Source organism: Dermacentor albipictus, chromosome 3, assembly GCF_038994185.2.
Source record: "Dermacentor albipictus isolate Rhodes 1998 colony chromosome 3, USDA_Dalb.pri_finalv2, whole genome shotgun sequence".
Lineage (NCBI taxonomy): Eukaryota > Metazoa > Arthropoda > Arachnida > Ixodida > Ixodidae > Dermacentor > Dermacentor albipictus.
Window position 1 is genome coordinate 108,275,740 of NC_091823.1, and position 25,426 is coordinate 108,301,165.

General features: G+C 45.8%; 1 protein-coding gene across 6 annotated transcripts in view; it reads right to left on the bottom strand.

Annotated features, from left to right (window-relative positions):
• Positions 1-25,426, bottom strand: part of LOC135904874 (DNA damage-regulated autophagy modulator protein 1-like) — a 130,405-nt gene that overhangs the window by 32,219 nt on the left and 72,760 nt on the right. The window contains exon 1 of one of the 6 annotated variants that reach the window (XM_065435855.2): positions 18,941-19,084. The exons of 3 other annotated variants lie outside the window; for them this stretch is intronic. In XM_065435855.2, coding sequence (XP_065291927.1) covers positions 18,941-18,955 — 15 coding nt within the window. In that variant the 5' untranslated portion in view covers positions 18,956-19,084. Of the gene's footprint in view, positions 1-5,416; positions 5,627-18,940; positions 19,085-25,426 lie in introns of those variants that run through there. 2 more of the 6 variants (XM_065435861.2, XM_065435860.1) reach the window with 2 other exon arrangements.

Sequence of the window (25,426 nt, forward strand, 5' to 3'; positions counted from 1 at the left end):
CGTTTGCCGTTGCCGTCATAGTCGAACGCTATTGTCGTTCCTTGTGAGCCTTGCGTGCCAACTTGCGTGCCAAGAAATAAAAATGTCAGTTCCGGGAGCTCTACTCACTCTCCGTGCTTCGTTCTGCTGTGTTATCCAGACCGTGTTGTTCTCCCGGCTGTCTTATCTAGTACGCAATTCGTATCGCTCCCAAAAGCGAAGACCACATGTTGTTGTATCACTGCATGTTACTGCTGATATTCATTTCTATAGTTGCGAATACGAGCAATAAATGGAGCTGGGCAGGCCATGTAATGCCTAGTGCAGGTAAGCGGTGGACAATTAGATTTACAGAATGGGGGCTAAGGGAAGGGAAGCGCACTCGAGGACGGCTGAGAACTAGTTGCTGGGATGAAATTAGGAAATATGTAGCCACAAGATGGGGTAAGTTGGCGCAAGATGAGTAATTCTAGATCGATCGGAGAACCCTTCGTCTTGTTGTGGAAACAAAGTATGATGAAAATGGTGATAATGACCATGCACTTATTATGGTGGATAAAAAGCGACACCGTGTGAAAGAAACAACCGGAAAAGAAAAAGCATTGCTGCTGGTGACGTTCTAATATAAAAGATTTGTTTTTGATGTGACTTATGTGGCGAACTGTTTCCGCGCATTTACGTCACCTGGCTGACGGAATTTTTCGTTATTGTAATTTTTCTTTCGGTCTCTGCCGGCTTGTGAGTGACGACATGTTTAGCATAACCTTGTTCTATGAGTGAAGGAGTAGCCAGTGACGCCTAAAAGCGGCGACATCTCCTAAATATCCCGTATTACACAACGAAAATAAAAGCAAAAAAGAAACAGGTGCCGAAGTTACGTGGCAAAACTAAATCCACATCCCCGAATCGAGTAGTAATTTCTGTTTTGTTTTTTACAGTTTCGAGTTTATAAGATGGCAATTACACGGAAGTTCAGACACAATATCGTCTACCATGTTTCGTCCACCTCTGTGTTTTTGTTGCCTTACCAAAATAAATTCTGGAAACGCAATCTGGAGGTTTTGGACATTTAGAATTTCACATTAGGAAGCCTTTAGGAACCAGGGGGCGATAAGGTATAATTTGCGCAAAATGGGCCCGAGTCGTGTTCTGTGTAGAGAGACGGCGTTATCGCCGGGTCATTCGTGTCTGGCTTTAGCCCTGGCAGCACGAAAACATGACTTAAAGCGAACTCGCGAGATTTGTCGAGGCTAGTGCCAGACGCGTCGGCGTCTTCGAGCTGCAGCGTTTCCCGCGCGCAGGCTTCGTGCAGTTGGCACACAGTGCCAGAGCGCTGTGGCCCGCAGACGCCGAACGCGTCCGGCGCTGGTCTCGTGAAATCTCGCGAAAGTAACAGTCTCTCCTTTCGTCCGAGAATACAACCCCTAATGGAAACGATCGAAAGCTGGCCGGATACATGCGCTAGTGGGTACGGATCATCATAAGCCAGATTTCGTGCGCAATCACGCCGACGTCGTAATGAGATTAGCATTCTTTGAGACCTTCACCCACTATGCGGTATGTCTGTTTGTATCCTTACTTTTTTTACAGAGTGATCCAAGTTGTCTATTACTTTGAACCTGTAGGTGTGTATTCTTGCTGCTATCATGGGGACGTATTCTGAAACGTTCGCCGCGGCGAACTTTTCGCACTGGCCACGCCTCCGCCGTTGCGGCGCGCGCTGAATGGCTGCTTTGACAAAACCGGAAATTCACTTGCGCCACCTGAATTTCCGGTTTTGTCAAAGCAGCCATTCAGCGCGCGCCGCTACGGCGGAGGCATGGCCAGTGCGAAAAGTTCGCCGCGGCGAACGTTTCAGAATACGTCCCTTGTAGAACAGACAACGCATGGACCACGATAGGCATGTAGCCAAATAGACAACTTGCTGCTGGCTGCAGTCAGCCCTAGTAGACCTAGTAGACCTAGTAGTAGACCTGTCTACTAGTAGACCTAGTAGACCTAGTAGACACAGCCAGTGGCGTTAGGCGCCACTGGCTGTGTGCCCGAACAGACAACTTCGGCAGTGCTCGTGTGATAATGGTATGCGGCCATTCTTCGCCAGTCGTCCAGAATGAATGTGCCCGCGTGACACTACAGCCTTAAATATGTAAGAGTCATAAGTGCCCTATTCACGAGACACGTCGTGAATCCGCGTCGGGTGCGGCCGTTTGATGGACAGCCATTGAATTTATTTATTTATTTATTTATTTATTTATTTATTTATTTATTTATTTATTAATAAATACTGCGATCTTAAACAAGATCTTAGCAGCGTGGTACACGAGAAACGAAGTTACATCCGGGATACTAGGGATACCACGGAGCTACAACTGGGCTTCAATGCGATTACAACCAGATGCACTGTGTAATGGCATCATTTGGCATTGTGGTTGGTAGCGAGAGATCTACTTCGTGTGTCTGCGGTGGCAATACAATGTGTTGCTGTATTGCTTTAATGCCATTCATGTTAACGTCGACATTCATCGTGAAGGTAATGCTGCCAGAAGTATTTTGTTTATTTTGTTTAATCCGGAAAAACCATGCGCTTCGAAAGCACTCCATCCGTCGGGAAACACCTGGGGAAGGGGGCTACTGTGTACGTTGGAACATATCGGAGCACGTTGGAAACCTGCTGGGTAGGACTGCATGTTTCTTTTTATTGAAGTGAAAAAAAAAAGAGACGCAGTCACTTTATAGTGGTGACGGCTACTCCTTTTCACATAGCTGAAAGAACGGTATTAATATACGTAGTAAGCAAGTGAAAATAAAACACGTCATAGGACCAGAAATCCACAGCACACAGTCCTATACACCCATGGATTTATACATACAAAAGGCGAATGCAAGTCGCACCACAAGGAGTTTGTAAACAAAGTCACAAACACACACAAACAGCCGTGATGTAGACTGCGATGAGCATATAAACATATGAATTACACAGAGTTAAAACAATGCACGCACGGAATACAAAATGTATAACACCTAAGACACAAGCGCGAATAGTTATAAATCATAGAAGGAAGTTATAGTTACGTTGTGTGACTATTCAGTGCAATATCTAGTACTTGTTAAGGATGCCTGTGTCTTCGTTAACATGTTCAAGTGCGTTCAATGCTTTTGCCGTGCTATTTTCGATGGCCATGGGCCCACACACTTTACGAGTGAGAAAGGTCGGTGAGGATCAACGGCTTGTATAGCTCTTGTTCTAGCTGCCGTCTTTTGCATGGCGTATATGGGGCGTTCGAGGAGTAGGTGGTGAACATGCTCTTCGTCGTGGTCACAGGAGCAAGCCGAAGAAGATGCCCGTTTTGTGCGATATAGGAAACGTTTGGTGCGTGCTGTCCCAAGGCGCAGTCGATGAATTAGTGTCCCGGTGCGTTTGCAAAGTTCTGCATCCAGCTGGTATTTGAGCTGAGGGTCCACTTCGTAAAGAATTGATTCCTAACTATTTTCATTAAACCAGGTTGACATACACAGACCCATGTTTAGTACCCTTGTTATGAGCTGCGTGTCCATCGGCGATAAAGGGATGAGTTGAATTTCTGCATCATTATAGGCCGATTTTGCCAACGAGCCCGCTAATTCGATGCCTGCTATACCAGCATGCCACGGGAGCCACTGTAATATCACTTAATGTTTTATTTCAGTAGCCTGTGTTGCAGTACTGCATATGTTATTCGTGCATGTGGTTGACTGTGATCAATATATTCAAGGCAAGCTAAAGCCGATAGGGAGTTCGTACAAATTACCCACTTTTTTTGGTGTCTCATATATTTTGATAAAGTAAGTGGCTTGGAGAATCGCCACTAGTTACACTATGATGTATGCACATATGTAGTTTCTGTCGTAAGACACATAAGTGTTTTTTATGCGAAGCATATTACGAGGGCTCAACCCAGCTCCTCAGGCGCGGCGGTGACCATGAAATCACGTGACACCGTGACGTCACGACAGAGGAGAAGTGGCTTTGGCTCAACTCTTGCAAGACGGGCTGGGTGGGAATCGAACCAGGGTCTCCGGAGTGTGGGACGGAGACGCTACCACTGAGCCACGAGTACAACGCTTCAAAGCGGTACAAAGCGCCTCTAGTGAATGCGGTGTTGCCTTAGAAACGCGCTGTTTCTAAGGCGTGCGTCTCTTGCTCAGGCGCACATTTCGTTGCCGCGCCGAACGCTGCTTTGCTCGACGCTCACCGCGTCCAATGCGGGGCGCGTAGTCGCTGCCCTGTAGCCCATTGTCTTACACCCCTTGGCGGGTCGACGGGAACGCTGTCGCGTTCCACTCTTGAAGGCGAAGAAGTAATGCATGAGTTGTTTCTTCGTCTAGCCGAACCAAATATAGCCAAGCAACAGCAGTTCACCAGGCTAAACAGTGGTTCAACAACTAAAATAAAGGCTAGTATGCTTCGCATCCTGGGCTTAACCTTACCTAAGCCACAGCCATTTTTTTTCTTTCTTTTAAAATATTATTTATTCGCACACCTACTTTCGGGCGAGGGCATTACAGCACACAGTATTAGTAGAAGGCATTATTATAGGTGTCTAATAATCCGGATTTCCTGGCTGGTTTTCTGCTCTGCGCGCACGCTCGAATTCGCGACCTCGTGGTTCGTGCAATTAAAGAGCCATAGCGAAACCGAAAACGTTGCTTTCGTCGTATGCAGTTTGCTTTCTCAGCCCATGAAGCTCGCCCGACTCCCTTCCCCTCTTTTGCATCTTGCGAACAGGAATCTCGGACACTATCACGCCGAATCTTCGTCGCGCTGCTTCTCTGGCTGAAACATTTTGAGTAAGCTTCGCTACTTGCCTAGTGGGCCTCACATTAGCAGTTGCGCATTTCTTTAGGCCAAGCGCATCCTGATCACCAACAGCAAATTCGACGCGTGGATTGAAGGCTTACCTTGAGAGCGGCGCGATACGCAAATGCCATACCAAATGAAAAGTGAAATGGTCAGTGAAAGAGTAAGTTATTTTTGACCCTTGCCCTGTAATTGCTTGCCCGGTGTGCCACACAGAGCGGTTAGGCCCCAAGCAGTGTGCTGTATCAGCAAAGGGATACAGAAAAATGTGATGCCTCATTGGTTACCAGAACAATTTGCTATAGGAGCGACATTTGCAAACTTTTAATTCAGTCATTTATTTTTATTATAGAGCGTACAATCGTTAAAGACCAATGGGATCAGCAGGTAATTTCAGCTAGAAACAACGCACACGTAGCGGATCCATTAAGAAGCTTGAAATTCCAGCGCATTTCCCTTATGTATGTACAACAGGCTAGTGCTTCGATCACGGTTAAGAGTGCGTTGGGACAGCCTTTACCACCGTAACTATTTCGATGCCAGCTCGAAGTTCCCCCCATTCCGGATATATGATCTGTTGTAACGAAATGTTTCACTCACTCACTCGCTTAAAGTGTACTGCGTCCGAAAACCGATGCAGTTCGAAGAAATCGAAGTTCTCTCAGACGTCTCTGCACAGAGGAGCGCAGCGGTCGGGTTGGACTGAAGCTGCCGAAGGGCGTCTGCTACCTTTATGCCTTCGGTGAGATCTACATCGTTCTCTCTTGTCTTTCCCTGCAAAGCCTCCAGCCACGTCCATTATTCATTATCCGTGCGCGAAGCAGTGGTTGCACCCATTGCTAATTCCGATCACTCAATTCGGAAGTGCGCACGTGCAGGCAGATAACCTTCCCGAGGCACGGTGTACTTCCGGAAGATAAGCGTCTGAAAAAAAAAAAAACGCCCACTGCCTGCAGATCGCGCGAGCAACTCGTGCCAGAGCATCACCGGGCCTTCGATTATCCCACCGTGCGGCCGCCGGACAGGGGCAGCTCCCCTGTGACGTTGCGCTTACGTAAGCATGACGCAAGGACCGTCCATCGTCACGCTACGTATGCGTTTAGACTAAGAGCGCGATGCAATTGCACGCGCAGACGTCGAAAAAACGCAGACGAACAGAACTCGATGGAGAGGGAGAGAGAGAGAAAACTTTATTGTCGCTCACTGGAAACGTCCTTGCGAGCGAGCGGGAAAGCTTGCTCGTGGCGACGGAGATTTAAAGGCGCGATGACTATCGCACGCACCCGGTTTGCCGCAGGGCGCGTCCGTTGGCGGGGCGAAATCGACCCGCGTCGGCGCTTCGTCTCTGCCGAGGCGTTTTACCGCACACGTGGGCGCACGGAACGCTGGATTTGCGCGCACGCCATGGTCGGACAAGGGTTTGTCGCACAACGCTGCGATCAAGCCAGCCGAAAAAAACGTTCGCACGCGCACAACTACTTGGTTATCTCTCCGGTCTTGTCGACGGCGAACGCGGCCGTAATTGTGCAGCGCAGTTTCCACGGAATAATGCGCGTCCGCATTTCATAGCGGGATCTGAAATAGCGGGTCATGGGAACCCAAGAGCACGGCTGGCTGATTGTTGATTCAAGGGTAAGACACTATTTTTCTTTTCGCGTTTTGCCCGAATAACAAGGCAGAATTAAGACGGTGATAAAAAAAGACCTCCAGCTGTCCTAGACCATTTCTAATTATTTAGAAAAAAAAAGGAAAAAAATGGATTTGGGGTGCTGCTGCTCGACGCTAGCCATGCATGTGACCGATACCACACGCGGTAAATAAATGATAAAACTGCGCCGATAGCACGTACGTCACCCGCCACTCGAAACTTGCAGCAGCTTTGTAAATATGGTTTTCGCGCGTCACTATTTCTGCCCGCGGTATTCAGATAATCCATTGTTCGGTTAAGTTTCGCTGTGTTGCCTTCGCTCCACTGGGTGGCCAGTGAGGTTACTATTTCGTTACTATTTCTGCCCGCGGTATTCAGATAATCCATCGTTCGGTTTAGTTTCGCTGTGTTGCCTTCGCTCCACTGGGTGGCCAGTGAGGTTACTATTTCGTCACTATTTCTGCCCGCGGTATTCAGATAATCCATTGTTCGGTTAAGTTTCGCTGTGTTGCCTTCGCTCCACTGGGTGGCCAGTGAGGTTACTATTTCGTTACTATTTCTGCCCGCGGTATTCAGATAATCCATCGTTCGGTTTAGTTTCGCTGTGTTGCCTTCGCTCCACTGGGTGGCCAGTGAGGTTACTATTTCGTTACTATTTCTGCCCGCGGTATTCAGATAATCCATCGTTCGGTTTAGTTTCGCTGTGTTGCCTTCGCTCCACTGGGTGGCCAGTGAGGTTACTATTTCGTTACTATTTCTGCCCGCGGTATTCAGATAATCCATTGTTCGGTTTAGTTTCGCTGTGTTGCCTTCGCTCCACTGGGTGGCCAGTGAGGTTACTATTTCGTTACTATTTCTGCCCGCGGTATTCAGATAATCCATCGTTCGGTTTAGTTTCGCTGTGTTGCCTTCGCTCCACTGGGTGGCCAGTGAGGTTACTATTTCGTTACTATTTCTGCCCGCGGTATTCAGATAATCCATCGTTCGGTTTAGTTTCGCTGTGTTGCCTTCGCTCCACTGGGTGGCCAGTGAGGTTACTATTTCGTTACTATTTCTGCCCGCGGTATTCAGATAATCCATTGTTCGGTTTAGTTTCGCTGTGTTGCCTTCGCTCCACTGGGTGGCCAGTGAGGTTACTATTTCGTTACTATTTCTGTCCGCGGTATTCAGATAATCCATCGTTCGGTTTAGTTTCGCTGTGTTGCCTTCGCTCCACTGGGTGGCCAGTGAGGTTACTATTTCGTTACTATTTCTGCCCGCGGTATTCAGATAATCCATTGTTCGGTTTAGTTTCGCTGTGTTGCCTTCGCTCCACTGGGTGGCCAGTGAGGTTACTATTTCGTTACTATTTCTGCCCGCGGTATTCAGATAATCCATCGTTCGGTTTAGTTTCGCTGTGTTGCCTTCGCTCCACTGGGTGGCCAGTGAGGTTACTATTTCGTTACTATTTCTGCCCGCGGTATTCAGATAATCCATCGTTCGGTTTAGTTTCGCTGTGTTGCCTTCGCTCCACTGGGTGGCCAGTGAGGTTACTATTTCGTTACTATTTCTGCCCGCGGTATTCAGATAATCCATTGTTCGGTTTAGTTTCGCTGTGTTGCCTTCGCTCCACTGGGTGGCCAGTGAGGTTACTATTTCGTTACTATTTCTGCCCGCGGTATTCAGATAATCCATCGTTCGGTTTAGTTTCGCTGTGTTGCCTTCGCTCCACTGGGTGGCCAGTGAGGTTACTATTTCGTTACTATTTCTGCCCGCGGTATTCAGATAATCCATCGTTCGGTTTAGTTTCGCTGTGTTGCCTTCGCTCCACTGGGTGGCCAGTGAGGTTACTATTTCGTTACTATTTCTGCCCGCGGTATTCAGATAATCCATCGTTCGGTTTAGTTTCGCTGTGTTGCCTTCGCTCCACTGGGTGGCCAGTGAGGTTACTATTTCGTTACTATTTCTGCCCGCGGTATTCAGATAATCCATCGTTCGGTTTAGTTTCGCTGTGTTGCCTTCGCTCCACTGGGTGGCCAGTGAGGTTTACTTCGTCATAGAAACCCACACGGCTGTAGTGCTCGCCTTCGTAGCAAACGCTTTCGTAATAGAGGTTTTGACGTGCGAAGGCTCCTGGTAAAGGAAATCGCATTGTTCTTGAATTTGTTTGCGCAGGTCCGACAGAGGTAAAGGAATGAGTGGAAAAACATAAATAAATAAGACGTTAAAACGCGGCTTTGTAGCCAACTAATTGACATCTTAGGGCAATGGTTCACACTATGTCATACTCCGCTTTTCTAGAAGGTGCGATACTCGCTTTGAACCTTAAATTCGCGTCCGGGCCAATTTAGGTCAACTTCAGTTGTAACCACAAAGTTGGTGCATTAGGCATCCAGGTTCAGTTGCACAGTGCATCACAAAAAGCCTGGATCCATGCTAACGTCAGTCGAGGTAATCGGCTTGGCATTTAATGGTAAAACTACTTTATCGAAAACTACGTGTCAACGTCAAACGCGATTCTTCCTTTTTAATGTATATTTATGGCTCTCACATAGCAACAGCGCAGTGTTAGCGTGCCAGGGCAACCGATGTTAATAGCGCGCAATACGTGAACCTCTGAAAGATAATTTATTTGCACAGTGGAGCCCTTGTCTTGCAGTTCTTGTCTTTCCATATCTCTTTTCTTCTTTTTTCTTTTTTCGGGGCGCTTATCTGCCGCAGTGAATTGACCTCAGGGGGGCATGAGTAGGACAATGGAACTTCAGGCGACCTCCCGAAGAATCACTCGTAAATGTTATAGCGCTCGACTGCAGGTGTACATATCTTGCGCTATATGACGCATGAGGGAATACGCCAGTGGCGACAGAAGTTAGGTATCAGAAGAAAATAAAAACATGACGGAAAGAGAAGGTGACGATATATAGAAGAATTAATGACGTGCGCAATCTGCGCTGTGGCAGCGATGCATTCTCACAGCACTGAGATGCAAACGCCCATTTCCCCCGCAAGTTGGACCTCCGACGCAACGTGGTATAGCCGTTATTATTCAAAAATCTTAACTGACATGCAAAGCCAAGCACAAAACTTAGTTTCCGGGCATGCACAGGTTTGTAGCGCCTGACCTGTCGCGTAGGGATACCATCGCCCTTCGTAAAATTTGAAATAATGCGGGCCTCACATCGCGCATCACTCGAAAGTGGAAAAGTATAGCGTATTTTACGGCAAATATATTATAGGCACTGAGGAATTGTCGATAGGAGACTAGAAAGAGCGGAGCTTCACACAAGGAGAGAAAGAATCAAATTACTAGTTACGAAGGGCCTCTACTACAGCGATCAAAAACACCTTAAGCGGTGAATTGAATGAAAGGATTCTGAACCTTTAAACGACTTCCTCCAATTTTTTTAAACACGATCGGTATGAAGCACTGCATTCACACTTTTGGATGCCTCGAGAACACGATTCACGTCTTCTAGAAAATTTCGACGTTGTTATCAAACGATCTCGACAACAAGTTAAGCCACGCAACCAAGTTTTCTCTTTTAGGGAAAGTCAGAACAATGTCGCCAATTAAATATTCATTAAGTTAAGCAGCCGGCATTTAGCGCACACGAGCGTTGGGTAGATAGGCGAAAACTTGTTGATGTAGGGGGACGAATATGTCGCACAACCTTGTCTAAGAAGCTTCCAAGAATGCGAGTACTTGGCATAATCAAGTACGAAATACATATAATCTTGTGAACTTGAAGCAATGTGTAGGGAAAGAAACGCACATCACAATGACCACGCTGAAGGAAAATAAATAATCAGAAAAAGAAAGAAAGGAAAGAAACCTGCTATCCATTATGATTTCCCATTACACTATATAGGGCGCCAGACACAAAGCCAACTATTTCACGCAGTTCTTAAGTACTTACCTCTGGCAAATGATCACTGCACCCTTCCTGCCTGGATATTGAAGCGCTGTAGTGAATATTCCTGCCCGTCGCGCTGGCTACAGAAAGCTTTTCGGTTTCGCAACGCGCATGGTCACCTGACTGGTATCAGATTGAATCACAGGCAGCTGTAATGAAAGGTGACAGGAACGATGCATACACCGAGTACAACGACAACATCACCGACACGGGGTTCGATAATTGGGAATTTCGAAGGGAGTCAAAGAGATAGTGGCTATTGCCATGGGATTGAATAACTGAAGCGTGCGTGTATTTACAGGCTATGGCAACAATGCGTACACAAGGTCACTGCCAGAAGCAGCCCCGCCTTCCTCCCCGCCAAATAATTTTCTTTGCTGACAGTCAGCATGTCTTCAACACCACGGCCCCCACTGCTCCGTAAAGAAACATATCGCACTTCTAAAACAAGCAATCCGTAACCTTGACAGAGAATGATGAACCAATAGGACATGCACTTTCATTACTCAGCAATCACAGACGAAGGCGTCACGTCATCATCGCAAGAAAAATTTTAACGTGATAATTCAAATGAGTAAATGTAGAGAGAAACGGCGCGAACGTTAGAGAGAGAGACAGAGAAGGAATGCATTGAAAGGTAGGGAGGATAACCACAGGTATAGTTCTGGTTGGCTACCCCACATGGATAGAAGGAGTGAGGGGGCAGAGAGAGAGTAAGAGGAGCACGGACAAAGTAAACCACGTACCCAATCTAGTGGTAGCATGCAACGTTCCCAATAGCCTATATCTGGTCCCGAAGGCAGTGCCTGATATAACCGTCTGCGCGGGCAATTCCTTTGAGAGCATTGGCCTGGATCTCTCTGCTCTCATAGTGTCCAAATGTCCAATCTGTCAAGCAGCGTACATGTCACTTGCCTCTCATCTCAACAGAACGGCTGACAGTCCCATGTACGAAACATGTGGCTGTGGCGAGACTTGCACATATGTACCTCTGTGCGCAAACACCTGGGATAAGAGTTTCCCTTGGAATTAGTCTAGCAGTTTAGCCTGTTTCATTGATTTAGTGGTTAGCGTTCATTTGCCTCTCAGAGAAGTAGGTGTGCACTCAAACTGTTAGGATGTGATAAATCAAAGAGAACGCCCACTGATATACAAAAAAAAATTGTGAGAAAATTAGTAGGATGTTTCGGCTCCTACGACGGAGCCGAAACAACCTTAAACATTTTTTAATTAAATGTGTTTTTCAGTTCCTGGTCAGCGTTCTCTTTTTTTTTTCATCGTGCCTCTTCCCGATCGAACGGGGTTTCTCCAGGCCCTGGGTTTCATACTATCATGACGAAGCTTTCGCAAAGAAGCTGTTGTTTCCGCTATTTGATTGCCCGAGTTATAGTCATACGTTGCTCCCGCACCTCCTGTATACCATTTCAGCGAAGTCACAGAGTACTACTGCTGTTTGTACGTAAACCCCCTCGTCCGTCTCGAAGGCAAACCAGCTAAACGATGACCATGGCACTTTCTCCGATATAGTCGACGCTTTCCGCGCGCGCGCTTTTCCTTCTTCGGGCGGAGCACGCATTGTATCGCGTGCCTTAATTTACCCGTGACCATGGAGCGCCGGTGCCGGCAACGTTCCTCGCGTACATATGCGCGCCGCGTCAAGTGTTTTAAGGCCACGGTGGCCTATTTTCCGCGATTCGAGGGAGCGACGCGCGCGCGCATTTCGTAACAGCCCGGGCTGCTTTGAAGGAAAGCAAGAAGCGGGCTCATCGTCGACAGCGGCGCATCGACGAGCGGTTGCCGTGGGAAGCGCTTCTTGTGTACGAGACGCGGAAACTCGAACCACCCTCGGCGTCTGCCGAAAGTCTCGATAGTTCTATTACTTCTCGCCGGAATAGAGGAAAGTAAGAGGCGCCTGTGCCGCCTCTATCGGCGCTCCTCTTGTTTTGTTTGTATTGTCGCTCACGCCACACTAGGAAATCAGCGCGGTGGCAAGGGCGCCTGCACCTTGAAGACGTTTATGTGCGTGTGTGTGCGCGCGCGTGGCTTTCAAAGATGCGCAAATAGCCCCTTTGTCATGCTCGACCTTCAACGACACGCTGGCCGCCGCGCCAAACTTGCGCTTCCCGGTTGTGCGGCCGGTCGCGTGTGCTAAGCGATTTCGAACAGCTGGTTCGATGGTGAATGCTCGATGGCCGTATCGAAAATCGGGAGGGAGGCGCCGTGGAGGTAGTATGAGAGGAAAGCCGATGAACATTCTGGGGTTTTACGTGCCAGAACCGCGATCTCATTATGAGGCACGCCGTATAGTTAGGGACTGCGGCGTAAGACGGGAAAGCCGATACCGACGTCAAAAGCCTGATGCCGGCCATTAACATTACGCTGCTCTGTAGATTCAATCTCGAGAGAAGCATAGTCTCCGCCTGTGTGGAGATTAGTTCCCTGTTTTTTGTAAACCCAAACAGTGCCTCCAAGCAACCCGGACGCTCGTCTATCTCTGTTTACAAGTATTAGCCCCGAGAAAGAGGAATGGCGCCCTCTCGCGAGTGACGTCACGGCCAGGACGCCGCTCGCTCCGGCTCGCTCGGCTGCCGCGCGCGCTCGTTACCTTCGTGTATGCTTGGGGTATAGGTGGCTCGAGCCGTACGTATTGATGAATAAGTCGGCTTCTTTCAGCTGCAATACCTTAACCACAGTTTCTTCTTCAAAAGCGTGTGAGTCGAGAAACTTTGCGACTTGGATATCGCAAGCTAAGTAGCGTTAAAGGGGTCTACAAGTTTTTGCAATGCATATATGCGCCGTGTCTATCGGTAAATTTTGACTAAAAAAAGAATATCTGCAAATTCAACGCGCGAAGTTGTGTATGATGCTTCGCTAAACACTTAACATTCCTTTAGTATTTAGCTATGAGAGGTATTGCATTTTACGTGGAAGAAAAATTTGGTACTTGGCGTCAACATGTTATCCGATGTTAGAAAGACACTGCCCAGCGAGGCTGTCATCATGATTCCTATTACTCTGGTGTGTTGTTCTATTCAAATATGGTCATTCATTAATGCGTAAAAAAATAGTTAGGCGCGCATTTCTTATGAAAATGTTTGCTGCTACTTTCATCCCCCTCCGAAACAGGCCTCCAAAAAACGAATTGCTCATGGCTGCTAACACGACGGCGTGTCATGTAGAGTATTTACATAGTTAATTCACAAACACCATAGTAGCAATCACCTGAGAGAAAAGTTTCGTTGTTTAGATCAACAGCCACTCAATTGAAAGTGATGAAATGTATCATAGTGGCCCTCAGTAGCCTTTATCGACAATATGGCACACCCCTGATCACGTAACGGTAGCAATCGACTGTCCGTATGGCGAGGCACGCTATGTTCGCGAAACCCATCAGTTCACTTCAACTTCGAATTAAAACCATAAAGCATTTTTTTTACAGCGCCAACTGGAATGGCTAAGGTATTCTCGAGCTACTACTACGCAGCTTAGATTGCCTACAAAAGGAAAATTCAAGCACCTTTTGTCTCACCATGTCTCGATCCAGCATTATTTAATTATACAAACGGATAACTATTCGCTTCGTCGGTACTTAAAAGAGAACCTTGCAGGCTAATTTAAGTTTGCTCCAATCCAATCGCAAACATTCATAAAGAAAGCACCACAAGCCTTGCATATACTTTCACTTGATTTCTGACCCTCCACAGGGGGAATTACGATATCTTCAATATGTCCCATACTACTAGTCATTGACGCTTCGACTGCTTTCTGGCTGCAGCTATGCGGTCCAGCAGGCATACTTCACTAAAAAAATTGGGCCGAGCAGCCTGTGTCAGTTTGCCAAACAGATTCGTCATGTATATTCCTCAAGCAACAAGCACCAGTAAATTTCTCAAGTGAGTTTGATTTGATTTGATTTATTAATTTTCATTTACACACACACATGTACAGAGGAGTGGTAAATGGAGGTGGATGAGGGAAAAAAGCCGCACAGACGTGGCTTGAGGTAATCTCACCCTCTTAGGTACAATATGGCTGCATGGGGTAACACATCAAGCGCCATATAAATTACATTAATATAGTGGCCATAAAACATTGCAGTTATACAATATATGAAAGCACAGTGAAATATTTCCACGATAACAATGCAAAACACACTGCGGCATTGAAATAAATAAATGATATACACTTGGTAACATAGACAAAAAAAAGAGGAACATAACAAGCATTATTAATCATTAACAAACGCGCTCTAAAGAGGTGAGTTGAACGTGTAGCACGGAAAAGGGAATATATATTGGTACATTCCTATTTGTACTCTGTAAATAGCTGTAACCCTTCATTAACTTTACTTCAAATTTCCGCCGCTTAAAAAAAATAAACTCGTGAAGAACCGCCTAATGTTGACAAGCAGTTAAAGAAGCAAGTGAGGCGTGTAGAATCTAAGCTCCAGCATTAGTTAAGTCACCGTGCTACTGCCGAGCGTTTCTGTGAGGAAATGCAAAAATTCGATATTATACCATGAACTACTCGTCGTGAGCAAACCTGTTTTAGCGGAATAAAATCAACGTAACTGCTGTAGAAGTCATATATAGCCAGCTTTGTGACATACTTGTTGCACCGCGGCAGGTATGGTATCATAACTGGATTCCTATAGGCTATGCTTTTGCGATTGTCTATCCGCGTATGAAAAACCCGCAATGGGCTGGTCTGCGTCGCTTCGGCTGGCACTGTAGCGTTGCCTTCGAGAGCTGCATTGTTGTCTAAGAAATTAGCTCTTTGAATAAATATTCGCAATGGAAGACGTCATAAAAATATATTTGAGACGACCACCATAAGTATACAAGCAGAGAGAACGAGGGCGAACAAACGAAAACACCGCAGAAAGCGCCCGGACTGTAGCAGACGACAGGCGCGAGTCCGTGCCCTGACGTCACGCGAGCGCCGCTCGCTGCGCCGCTCGTGTTCGTTCTCGGGGCTAATAAGCTACCATCTGGCTAAGTTTGGGCCAAGTAGGGCATAGGTGAGCGGCCTGACATCACTGAAAGAGCATGAACACCTACGTCAGACGCCCACGTGATAATACTGATTACTTTCTTCGCCCGAATTGCAGATCAGCTCAAGACATCTCAATGTGTTCTTGAATGAACAGAGGCAAACGCGAAAGGTTTCTTTTGGTTAAAGAAACAAAGACGTCTTTTTTTTTTTTTTGCTACCCAGTAAATGTGTTTCCCCGCGACGGTAGACAATGGGGCTTTAAAGCAGTGACACTGAGTTTGATTTTGGCGAGCATCTCTGAATTAACAAGGCTGAGTTTGACCTTAGGGCGCTTAGCTGACTGGTTGCTCATTTTGTTGCTAAAGTGGACAAAGACTGCGATAAAGGTGATGTTCCAGAGCACCCTCCCCCTCGCCCCCCTTCCCTGTTTTGAAAGATAAACGCGATCCCAAGTACTATAACCTGACCATCTTAGGTAGTACATTTGTCTATAATATATGTAATCGAGAACACTGCCGGATGCCTAACCATGGCTGCTCCGAGAAGACTATACAACGCCGCACTATATATTTTGTGTTGAGCATCTCTGCACCAAGGTTGATCTTAGTTGCTTCCTACAGTGATGATGGTGGTGATGATGGCGATGATAATAACGATGATGGTAATAGTAAAGAACTCAGCCCCTCATGTCTCACTTTGAAATCTGATTTATGTGAAGTAACAAAAGAGAAATATTTGTTTAAAACTGCGGGGAATAAGTCAATGTGTGTGGAAGAAACATTCTTATATGGGTCGATATGCTACTTTAGAGTCCTATTGTCGCTGTGGGTGGACATTAATTTCTGTTTTAACTACCAGCAAGTAAAAACATATTGATTCATAAATTGGCTAAGTCCAAGCAATAAACGAGAGAAGCAAACCCAAGGGGCTTTATTTTGTTTAATTGTGACCTTTTAAAGCCAACAGACAAGAAGACAAGGACTTCATTGTCAGCAATAAATTTGACGCATTCATTGTCTCGAGCACTGTGTTAATCATTATCACTCAGTCATTGTCTGCAGTCCGTGCAATTAGAGTGGCAAATGAATAATACTACAGTGGGGTTTTTCACGGAACCCACGAGGTTGAGATTCAGAGGAAACATAACCAAAACGAACACGTGTGAATCTCATACTTCGACTTCTGCTGTTTGTGCACTGGGTAAACTCTCAAACACTGGCGCGAAGTAAAACAATTACTTCAATTGGTGTTAAAGAAATACATCACTGAAACTCTCGGTGTTTAACTTGGATCAAATAAACAAAAAGGAGGGATCTCTGAAAAAGATGCCGCGTGACTCTGACGCAGGGAGGGAAACTGAATTGCTACAGGTCTAGAATTACGCAAACGTCATTGCTCAGTCAAGGTCTTTGGAGCTTGTGTAGCGGCGGTGTATGCCGACTTGAAACCCCACTCCTGCAGTGCCGTTTCTCCATGCACTGGCATGCATGACGTGCACACGTCAATGAACGAGCGTTAGCATAAGGGCGTCCTGCTGGTTAGCTACTTTCTCCTGCGCAGGGAATCCTGGGTGCCTGATGATATAGTCCACAACGCAGGACTAGCTGAACAATGATCACCCCCGCCACCCTAAAGCTATCAGCGAGCCAAATGTGTTCTTCAGCAGCGTACGGCAGACCACAAAGCGCAATGTTGCGTTACGTTCATCCAGGAATTACACATATGCGAAAACTGGAACCTAACCAGCATATGTATATATATGTATATACAGGAGTTTCAGCAAACACTTTCAAATTTTTTTAGAGGTTGCCTGTGGCAGATAGCTCAATTCTATTTGACGAGCCGGTCTACTGGAAGCGGTGGACACTACTTGCACAAAAAATTGAAATGCAAGATCGACTAATTAACGAGAATTCACAAATGAACTTTTTAACGAATTACATTATGGTCCACATTGAAATTTACAAATTCTAGCAGTGGACTTCGCAGGGCGGATACACTTGGAACGAATTCTCAGGACGACACCAGTTTCGAGATATAAATTCCCGAACTTGGCGGAGAAATGCATTGGTGTTCCAGTTACTTGTGAACTTCAGCGCATGAAACGACGTGCTGTTAAGAAATTAACTGGAAATCCAATGAATTTTCCGCAAAGTTCGGGAATCGATATCTCGAAACTGGTTACGTCCTGAGAATTCGTTCCAAGTGGATCCGCTTTGCGAACTCCACGGCTAGAATTTGTAAATTGCAATATAGACCATAATGTATTTCGTTAAAAACTTAATTTCTGAATTTTTATTAATTAATCAATTTTGCATCTAAATTTTTTGTGCAAGTATTGTCCGCCGCTTCGAGTAGACCAGCTCATGAACTAGAACTGTGATCTCTGCCACAGGCAACTTTTAAAGGTTTTGGAAAGAGTTCGCTAAAACACCCTCTATATATAAACATGAAGAACGAAAACCGGGAGCCCAATTTTAATTAGTCATCTCACAAGAAGCCAGCAAGCAATGACACCAATGACAGCATAGGGGAAATTATTCGGAGTTCTTGATTGAACGAAAGAAATGATAAACGAATGGTAATAAAGGTGGATGAAAACACAACTGGCCGCAGGTGGTATACGAACCCACGTCTTCACATTACGTGTACGGTGCTCGACCACAGATCAATTTTGACAACCTGGGGTTGATTAACGTGCACTCAATGCAGGGTAGGGTAGCGTTACTTGCATGTCGCCCCATCGAAATGAGGGCGCCGTGGCCGGAAATAGGACCCGAGGGCTCGTGCTCTCGTAAGTTTCAATGTTCACAAGAATACTGTCACATAGATTAGAACACAATCGTTCTTCTACGGGACTTTGACCAGGAAGTCACCGAGAAAGGCCGAGAACAAACGCTTCTGTGATTGACGCATATGATAACGGTGACGCAGTAAGCAGACAAATTATCGCTATGTTGTTTTGTATATTGAGCTTTGTGTATAACACTAGCCAAGTCGCTTTGGATACGACACTCGTTGCGACTGTCACCATTTATGTAGCCGAGATATCGTCCTAAACAAAGTAATACACGACTTTTAGGTGAAAATTTAGGATGGTCACAGTACTTCTGTCCAATTCTGGTTTTATTTAATTGTCTATTTATTCATTTATGCCTAGTGCACTAGTCGTTATTACATGCTGTAGCAGGAAATGGGATGCTGTACGTATAACCTTACAGGTGTGCAGGGATTTACAACGAATACATACAATTTACACTTGACGATAACAAAGGTTGGTACATTACTATAAAATATAGTGAAAAACTCAGAAAAATAGTACATCGTGTTACGGCTAGTAACAGTGGAGCCCTATACAAAGGTAATAAGCAATCGGGGAAGGAAACGACCTTGCAGCGGTGATCAATGGGGCACTAATCGCACCAGTCCGATATCACCAATCTAGTTGCACTCACCGAAGCACACGCTTCCACCCGATAGGCTTCCTGACCACCGTCATCTGTATTCTCCTCAATATCGAACGATACGACACGACCGAAGCCAACGCGCAGCGCCTCGACCGAGCCTACACGAGTCGTGCCCACTCACCTGCAGCTGTGACATTGAAAAGAACCAGACACCATGTAAGAGGAAGTGAAACGGCGCGGAGCTGCTGCTCGCGTGTGGCAGCGCTGCTTCTGGAATTGTTATATAGGCATTCACGGCCCGTCGTCCAGCGTGCGCAGCGCGTCATAGTCAACGTCCCTCCGTCGCGATGTGTGTACATACAGCGTGGCGCCACCTTCTCGCTTGTCTTTGTGCACCCACGACGGTTGGAAGTGGACAGAGCTCGTAGTCCTTCACGGGTTCGTGCACGTGGCGACGCCTGGGCGTACGTCAGCAGACTGAAATTACAATCCTTTATTGAAGCCCCCCCATCTCGCGTTTCTCTGTGCGGCGGAACAATTTCGCGTCTGCATACGTTTTTTTTTCTTTTTTCGCGGAAATATAGCGAATTCCATAGGGCCATCGCAGGAACTTCGTACAATATTCGTCACAATCACACAGAAAGCTGGAGAAAAACCAGTACTCTCTACGCAACACTTTTGTACAAGGAAAATGAGCGAAATAATCGTTAGACCATTATGGAGGATACCTCCATTTGCTAGAACGCGGTAGCTTCAAGAGACACGAAAAAGAAACATTACCTGAGCTGTATCAGTGAGTTATCCTGCTGCAATATCAGAAGAACCACTGTTACCTTGAGAAAAGGCTTGTTAAGCCAGAAAAGAAAAAAAGAATGGTGGTGACACCGCATTGACGTTCCTGCACTACCTCGCCGTGACGTCATGGATTTTGATAGCGTCTGCTCAGGCGTATTAATTTTTTTATTGGTAAAGATGAACGACATGGTAGTCTAAAGTAGTCAAAGAATGTATTATTAAGTCTCAAGGACTTTTACTTAGCCACAATGACCAAAAACATATTTAGAGAGAGACAGAGAGAGGGGGGGGGGGGGGGGGGCTTTGAATCTCTGATGTCACAGTGACGCACCAATGCTGCAGTAATCAGCTACTCGACACTTTACAGCTGATAATAATGCTCGGTGTTGTCATCGATATCGCAAAATTATTGACAAGAGCTCGCGCACTGCCCCACGGGGTTGTCGCATAGCAGCAGTGGTGCAATAATCTCCACGCAGGTTATTTACCAAATCACCAGAGATGAGAGTAAATATGTGTCTGATAAGGTTCTCCCACTATAGATGTAGCTGGATGCACACAAGAACGGGGACATCTATTTTTGTTCTCCGTGTCACCTTTCCAACTATCAGTGTGCCGGTTAAGCTGCTTTCCTGTTTGCGTCTCTGTAGTGTCCATGTTCAAGAAAAGGCCTTCACTGTGTTTGCAGCTCGATGTGTTAGAACGTTTTATTGAGCGCAGTGTTATGCTATGTGCACTTTTTTTAATGCTGATTTTGGAGATTGTCATGTTGCTGTGTCGATGTGTTGTCTGCCTATATGCGTTTCGACGAACTGCCAGCGTACATGGGCCGAGCATGAGCTAGCGCCACACCGAAGTGGCAATATAATCTGTTCTCTATTCCATAGTATTTTCGCTAATCTGGGCTAGTCGGTAAGCTGAAGTGACGGAAAACAGGGCAAACATAATGCGAACTACACAGGCGCTGATTCTGAAGTGTGTGTGAGAGAGAGAGAGTGAGAATTTGTAGTGTTATGAGTGTAGCACGTGCATGAGTGTCGATCACCAAGACAAGATATCCATTTTGTCCCTGAAGTGTATTTATTTAAAAGCAAGCGTAAGCGCAGTCTACATTTATGTTGAATCGTTCTGTATTCACAATTTTTGGAGAATTAAGCTGTAGCCAACGTGAGGCACCCGCTATGGTGACGTAGTGCCTGTGGCGTTGCGTCACTAAGCCCGAGGCCATGGGACTGAACGCGGCGGCCGCATTTCAATGGTGGGTGAAATGCCGAAACGTCCGCGTAGCGTGCATTGAATGCACAATGAAGAATCCCAGCTGCTCAAAATTAAATCGGAATTCCTCGCCCCGGCGTGCCTCATATTCAAATTTTGGCTTTGACACGAAAAACACCTGAATCTATTTTTTTAACGAGATGAATTTATGCTTCCTTATATACGACCATATACGTGCCGAATGACACTCATCATAATCATCATCAGCAGCATATTTTATGTCCACTGCAGGACGAAGGCCACTCCCTGCGATCTCCAATTACCCATGTCTTGCGCCAACCGATACAAACTAGCGCCTGCGAATTTCCTAATTTCCTTACCAAACCTAGTCTTCTGCCGTCCTCGACTGCGCTTCCGCTCTCTTGGTAGCCATTCTGTAACCCTAATGGTCTACCGGTTATCTAATCTACGCATTACATGGCCTGCCCAGCTCCATTTATTTCTCCTAATGTCGGTTAGAATATCGGCTATCCTCGTTTGCTCTCTGATCTACACCGCTCTCTTCCTATCACTTAACGTTACGCTTAACATTCTTCGTTATATGGCTCTTTACGCGACCCTCAACTTGTTCTCGAGCTTCTTTGTAACTCTCCAAGATTCTGCCCCATATGTCAGCACCGGTAGAATGCATTGATTGCACACCTTTCCTTTCAATATCAGTGGTAAGCTGTTAGTCAGGACCTGACAATGTCTGCCGTATGCGCTCCAACCCATTTTTGTTTTTCTATAAGTTTCCTTCTCATGATCAGGGTCCCCTGCGAGTAAATGACCAAAGTAAACGCACCGCTTCACAGACTCTTGAGGCTGACTGGTGATCCTGAACTCTTGTTTCCTTGCCAGGCTATTGACAATTATATTTGCCTTCTGCCATACTGATCTTCAACCCCACTCTTACACTTTCTCTGTTAAGGTCCTCAATCACTAGTTGTAACTCGTCCAGTGTTGCTAAATAGGACAATGCCATCTGCAAACCGAAGGTTGTTGAGATATTGGCCGTTGAGTCTCACTCCTAAGCGTCTCCAGTATGCATGAAGTCATGCATATGACACTGTAGCCTACAATGTCATGTACATGACTGTTGTGTGTGCGCACACACTTCGCTTGTTCTTCCTTTCCGCCTCCCGTTCTTTCTTTCCTTTACTGCCAGCTTCCCGCTCCCCCAGTGCATCAAACCAAGTGAAAGCTTGCTAGCTTCCTTGCCTTTTCTTTTCTCTCTCCTCAGACTCTACTGCACTTGAAAAGCGGCGCGAGCGCCGCTTGTCGAGTGCAGTAGCAGTGGCCATTGCACTTGCACAACACTGGAATTGCATTGACAAAGTAACTGCACTTGCATTGCAATTTCACTTGCAATACACTCACACTGGCACTGCACTTGCACTTGATACTTCAGTGTCAGCGTAGTGCAGTTGACACTGTTAAGAGCGATTGATATTTCAAGACCGGGGTTGTTGGAGAAATATGGGAGAGGCCTTTGCCCTGCAGTGGGCGTAACCAGGCTGACGACGATGATGATGATGATGATGATGATATTTCAAGTGCATTGCACTATCAGTGCAGTGCACTTGACACTGCAGGGCAATTCGCACTGTCAAGTGCAGTGTCGATTGCCGCTAGCTTTGGCGAACATGCATGTCCGCCTAGAGTTGGCAACATTACTCATGCTAGCCAATGTCAGCCAGCTATAATTAGGCTGTTTCTCCCTACACGTGCACCTATGCGTAAACACAATCTAAGGGGAGGAAAACGGGGTGTAGCAAGAACTGGTTTATGAGGAAGACGTATTGTCCTTCTGCATGTTAGCTGCCAGAAAACGATAAGGTTGTACCGCCATGTTATGTACCGAAGCTCACAGCGGTCGTCATCGCATGTGAGCTGCCAACTTTCACGACGAGACGTGTTAAAACACATATGGTGACTCTGAAGAATTCCCATTATAATTTAATTAACTAACAATTATGTTTTATATTCGTTATAATAATAAATTTATTTAAATTTTTGTTCCTATCAGGAATTTCAGGATATCAAGCTTGAACATTTATCTGCAATGCTTGCTGGCATTGAAAGTCTATCACGTTGCCTGCCGTCTTGCCAACGAATGCGTTGTGCTTTCTAACTGCCGAACAGCCTAAACCTTTATATAAGTTAATGGCGGTAGTTGTGGCAGAGGCGGTGGCGATAAGCGGGTTAGTATTTGATATTAAGAGCTACAATTGTTGCTTCTGATGAAAAAACATAACTACAAGAGATGTTGGTTTAGATGCTTGCCATGGAAATTTGTTTAGCGGTGTACAACAAAGTAGCCACATCAACTCAGAATGTTAAATAATGGTTCATATTTCTAGCAAAGAGGCGAAATAATGGTCAGGCAAATACCACGCATCCATATACCAGGGCCATCAAATCGTGGACTATCACTGGCGCCACACCTGTGCGCTTAATTTACGAGCACAAATGTGGCCGCGATCAAAATTTCTTTTGATATAAGCCTTCGATTCCTGCTTGTATCCATGAAAGTAAACATTGCAGATTAAAAAATATGGGCTCAAAAAAAAGATTGCTGAGCAGTGAACGTGTGTGAAAGTGAAAGTGAACATTGTCGTAGTGTCGTCATACGATGAACCAGGAACACCACCAAGTATAATCTGGGAAACGACAATGCATTTAGTAGAGTCGGTTCCAAAAATTACTGCTGGGTGCATAGCTTCGTCAGTTTCATCCATTCGCCATACTTTACAGTCTTTCCTGTTACTCTCTTGCGTTTATACGCCAAGCAATGCCTGTCAGCTTTCTTCACTAAATTTTCTTTCACGAACATTACTTGACAGTTTCATCTGTTTTCATAAAACCTGTGACATATAACCAGCGCAAGTAAAAAATAAAGACAAAGAAAGCGACAGGACGAGCACGACATTCAACTACCCCATTTTTTCAGGATAACGCATGGTACTTATAGTTACAAAAGAAGCATGAAAAACCAGATACAGTAAAAACATGTCAGCATCCAAGCAGAACCCGCAAACAAGAAAAATGCGATCTTTCTCTGTGCTACATGGCTCACAAGAAGTGACATTAGAAAATCATAGCTCTTCCGTTGATGAAGAAACAGAGAACCTGTTCCTTTTTTTTATTTTTTCATAAAATGTGCGCTAATATGTTCTGGCGCCTCGTAGAGGCCCAGCTGTTCCTCTGCTTCGATGTGCATTAAAAAGATGAACACTCTAGGGATACCAAACGAAACAAAAGCACTCGAAAACGAGTTTCAGCCAGTAAATACCCCCCCCCCCCCCCAAACAAAAGAAAAAAAAATTGACCCAGCCAGTCTTGACCCAAAAGACTAGTTGATAATCCGGGTACGTAAGCTAGAACACATGTGCAATTCTGTCCGCGTTGGAAAAAAAGAAAAGGGAAGAAAACGCATGCTTCTTGTAACTGATGTTTCATGCTTCCTTTGTTATCATTTAAGTATCATATCCTCAAAAAATAGATAGAAATCTGCGCTTGCCCTGGTGGTTGCTTTGTCCTTGTCGTGTACTTTCGCCATTAATATGTTGCCATGGGTTGCAGCTAGCCCAAACCAACAATACACTGCTAAAAACATGTTTTTTTATTTTAATTGATGGGATCAGCAACATAATTACATGCATGACTAAATTCATCCTCGGATGAGTGCTCTTATTCTTAACGAATTAGTTCACGTGCGATCCGTCGTGCTCGCTGCAAGGAGCAATGCAGAAAGTAATCATCATATCGCTTGTCCTGCATCTTTAAAACCGCAGAAGTTTATTGACTATCACAGTGGCTCTCCCGAATTAGGTGTACGTGCACGAGAAGGTCAGGCCTCATGCTCTTTTGTAACGAAAAGTATAATCATGTCTGCTTATGCACGCGAGCCGTTATTGTTCATCGCAACTCGAGCAAGCAAGCGTGAAAGCGTTTCCACAATCGCGAGGAACCACTCTACGACGCGCACGCCCCGGCAACAGAGGTACGCATGTCCTTGTCGCATGCACGCAATAAGGAAAAGCACCATTTTCGTTTTTCGCGCCCGAGATGTTCAAATCGGGAGCAGGCGCTTTCAACCAGAGCTAACTAAAACAGCTAAAGGAAATGACAAATTGCGACCAGGAAATATAATCTTCATATTACATAACTCCAGACTATAGGCCTGAATGATTCCGAAAACAATAAAAAATATGATGGTTTAAGTTACTCAGTCCATGCGACAGTTAAGAAAAGTAACTTATACGATGCATTACTTCACAGAAGTTTTCGGTGCGGTGCCATCAGTCAATATCCAAAAAAATGGCTGTGGCTTAGCTAAGGTTAAGCCCAGGATGCGAAGCATACTAGCCTTTATTTTAGTTGTTGAACCACTGTTTAGCCTGGTGAACTGCTGTTGCTTGGCTATATTTGGTTCGGCTAGACGAAGAAACAACTCATGCGTTACTCTGCTTCGCCTTCAAGAGTGGAACGCGCCAGCGTTCCCGTCGACCCGCCAAGGGGTGTAAGAAAATGGGCTACGGCGCAGCGACTACGCGCCCCGCATTGGACGCGGTGAGCGTCGAGCAACGCAGCGTTCGGCGCGGCAGCGAAATGT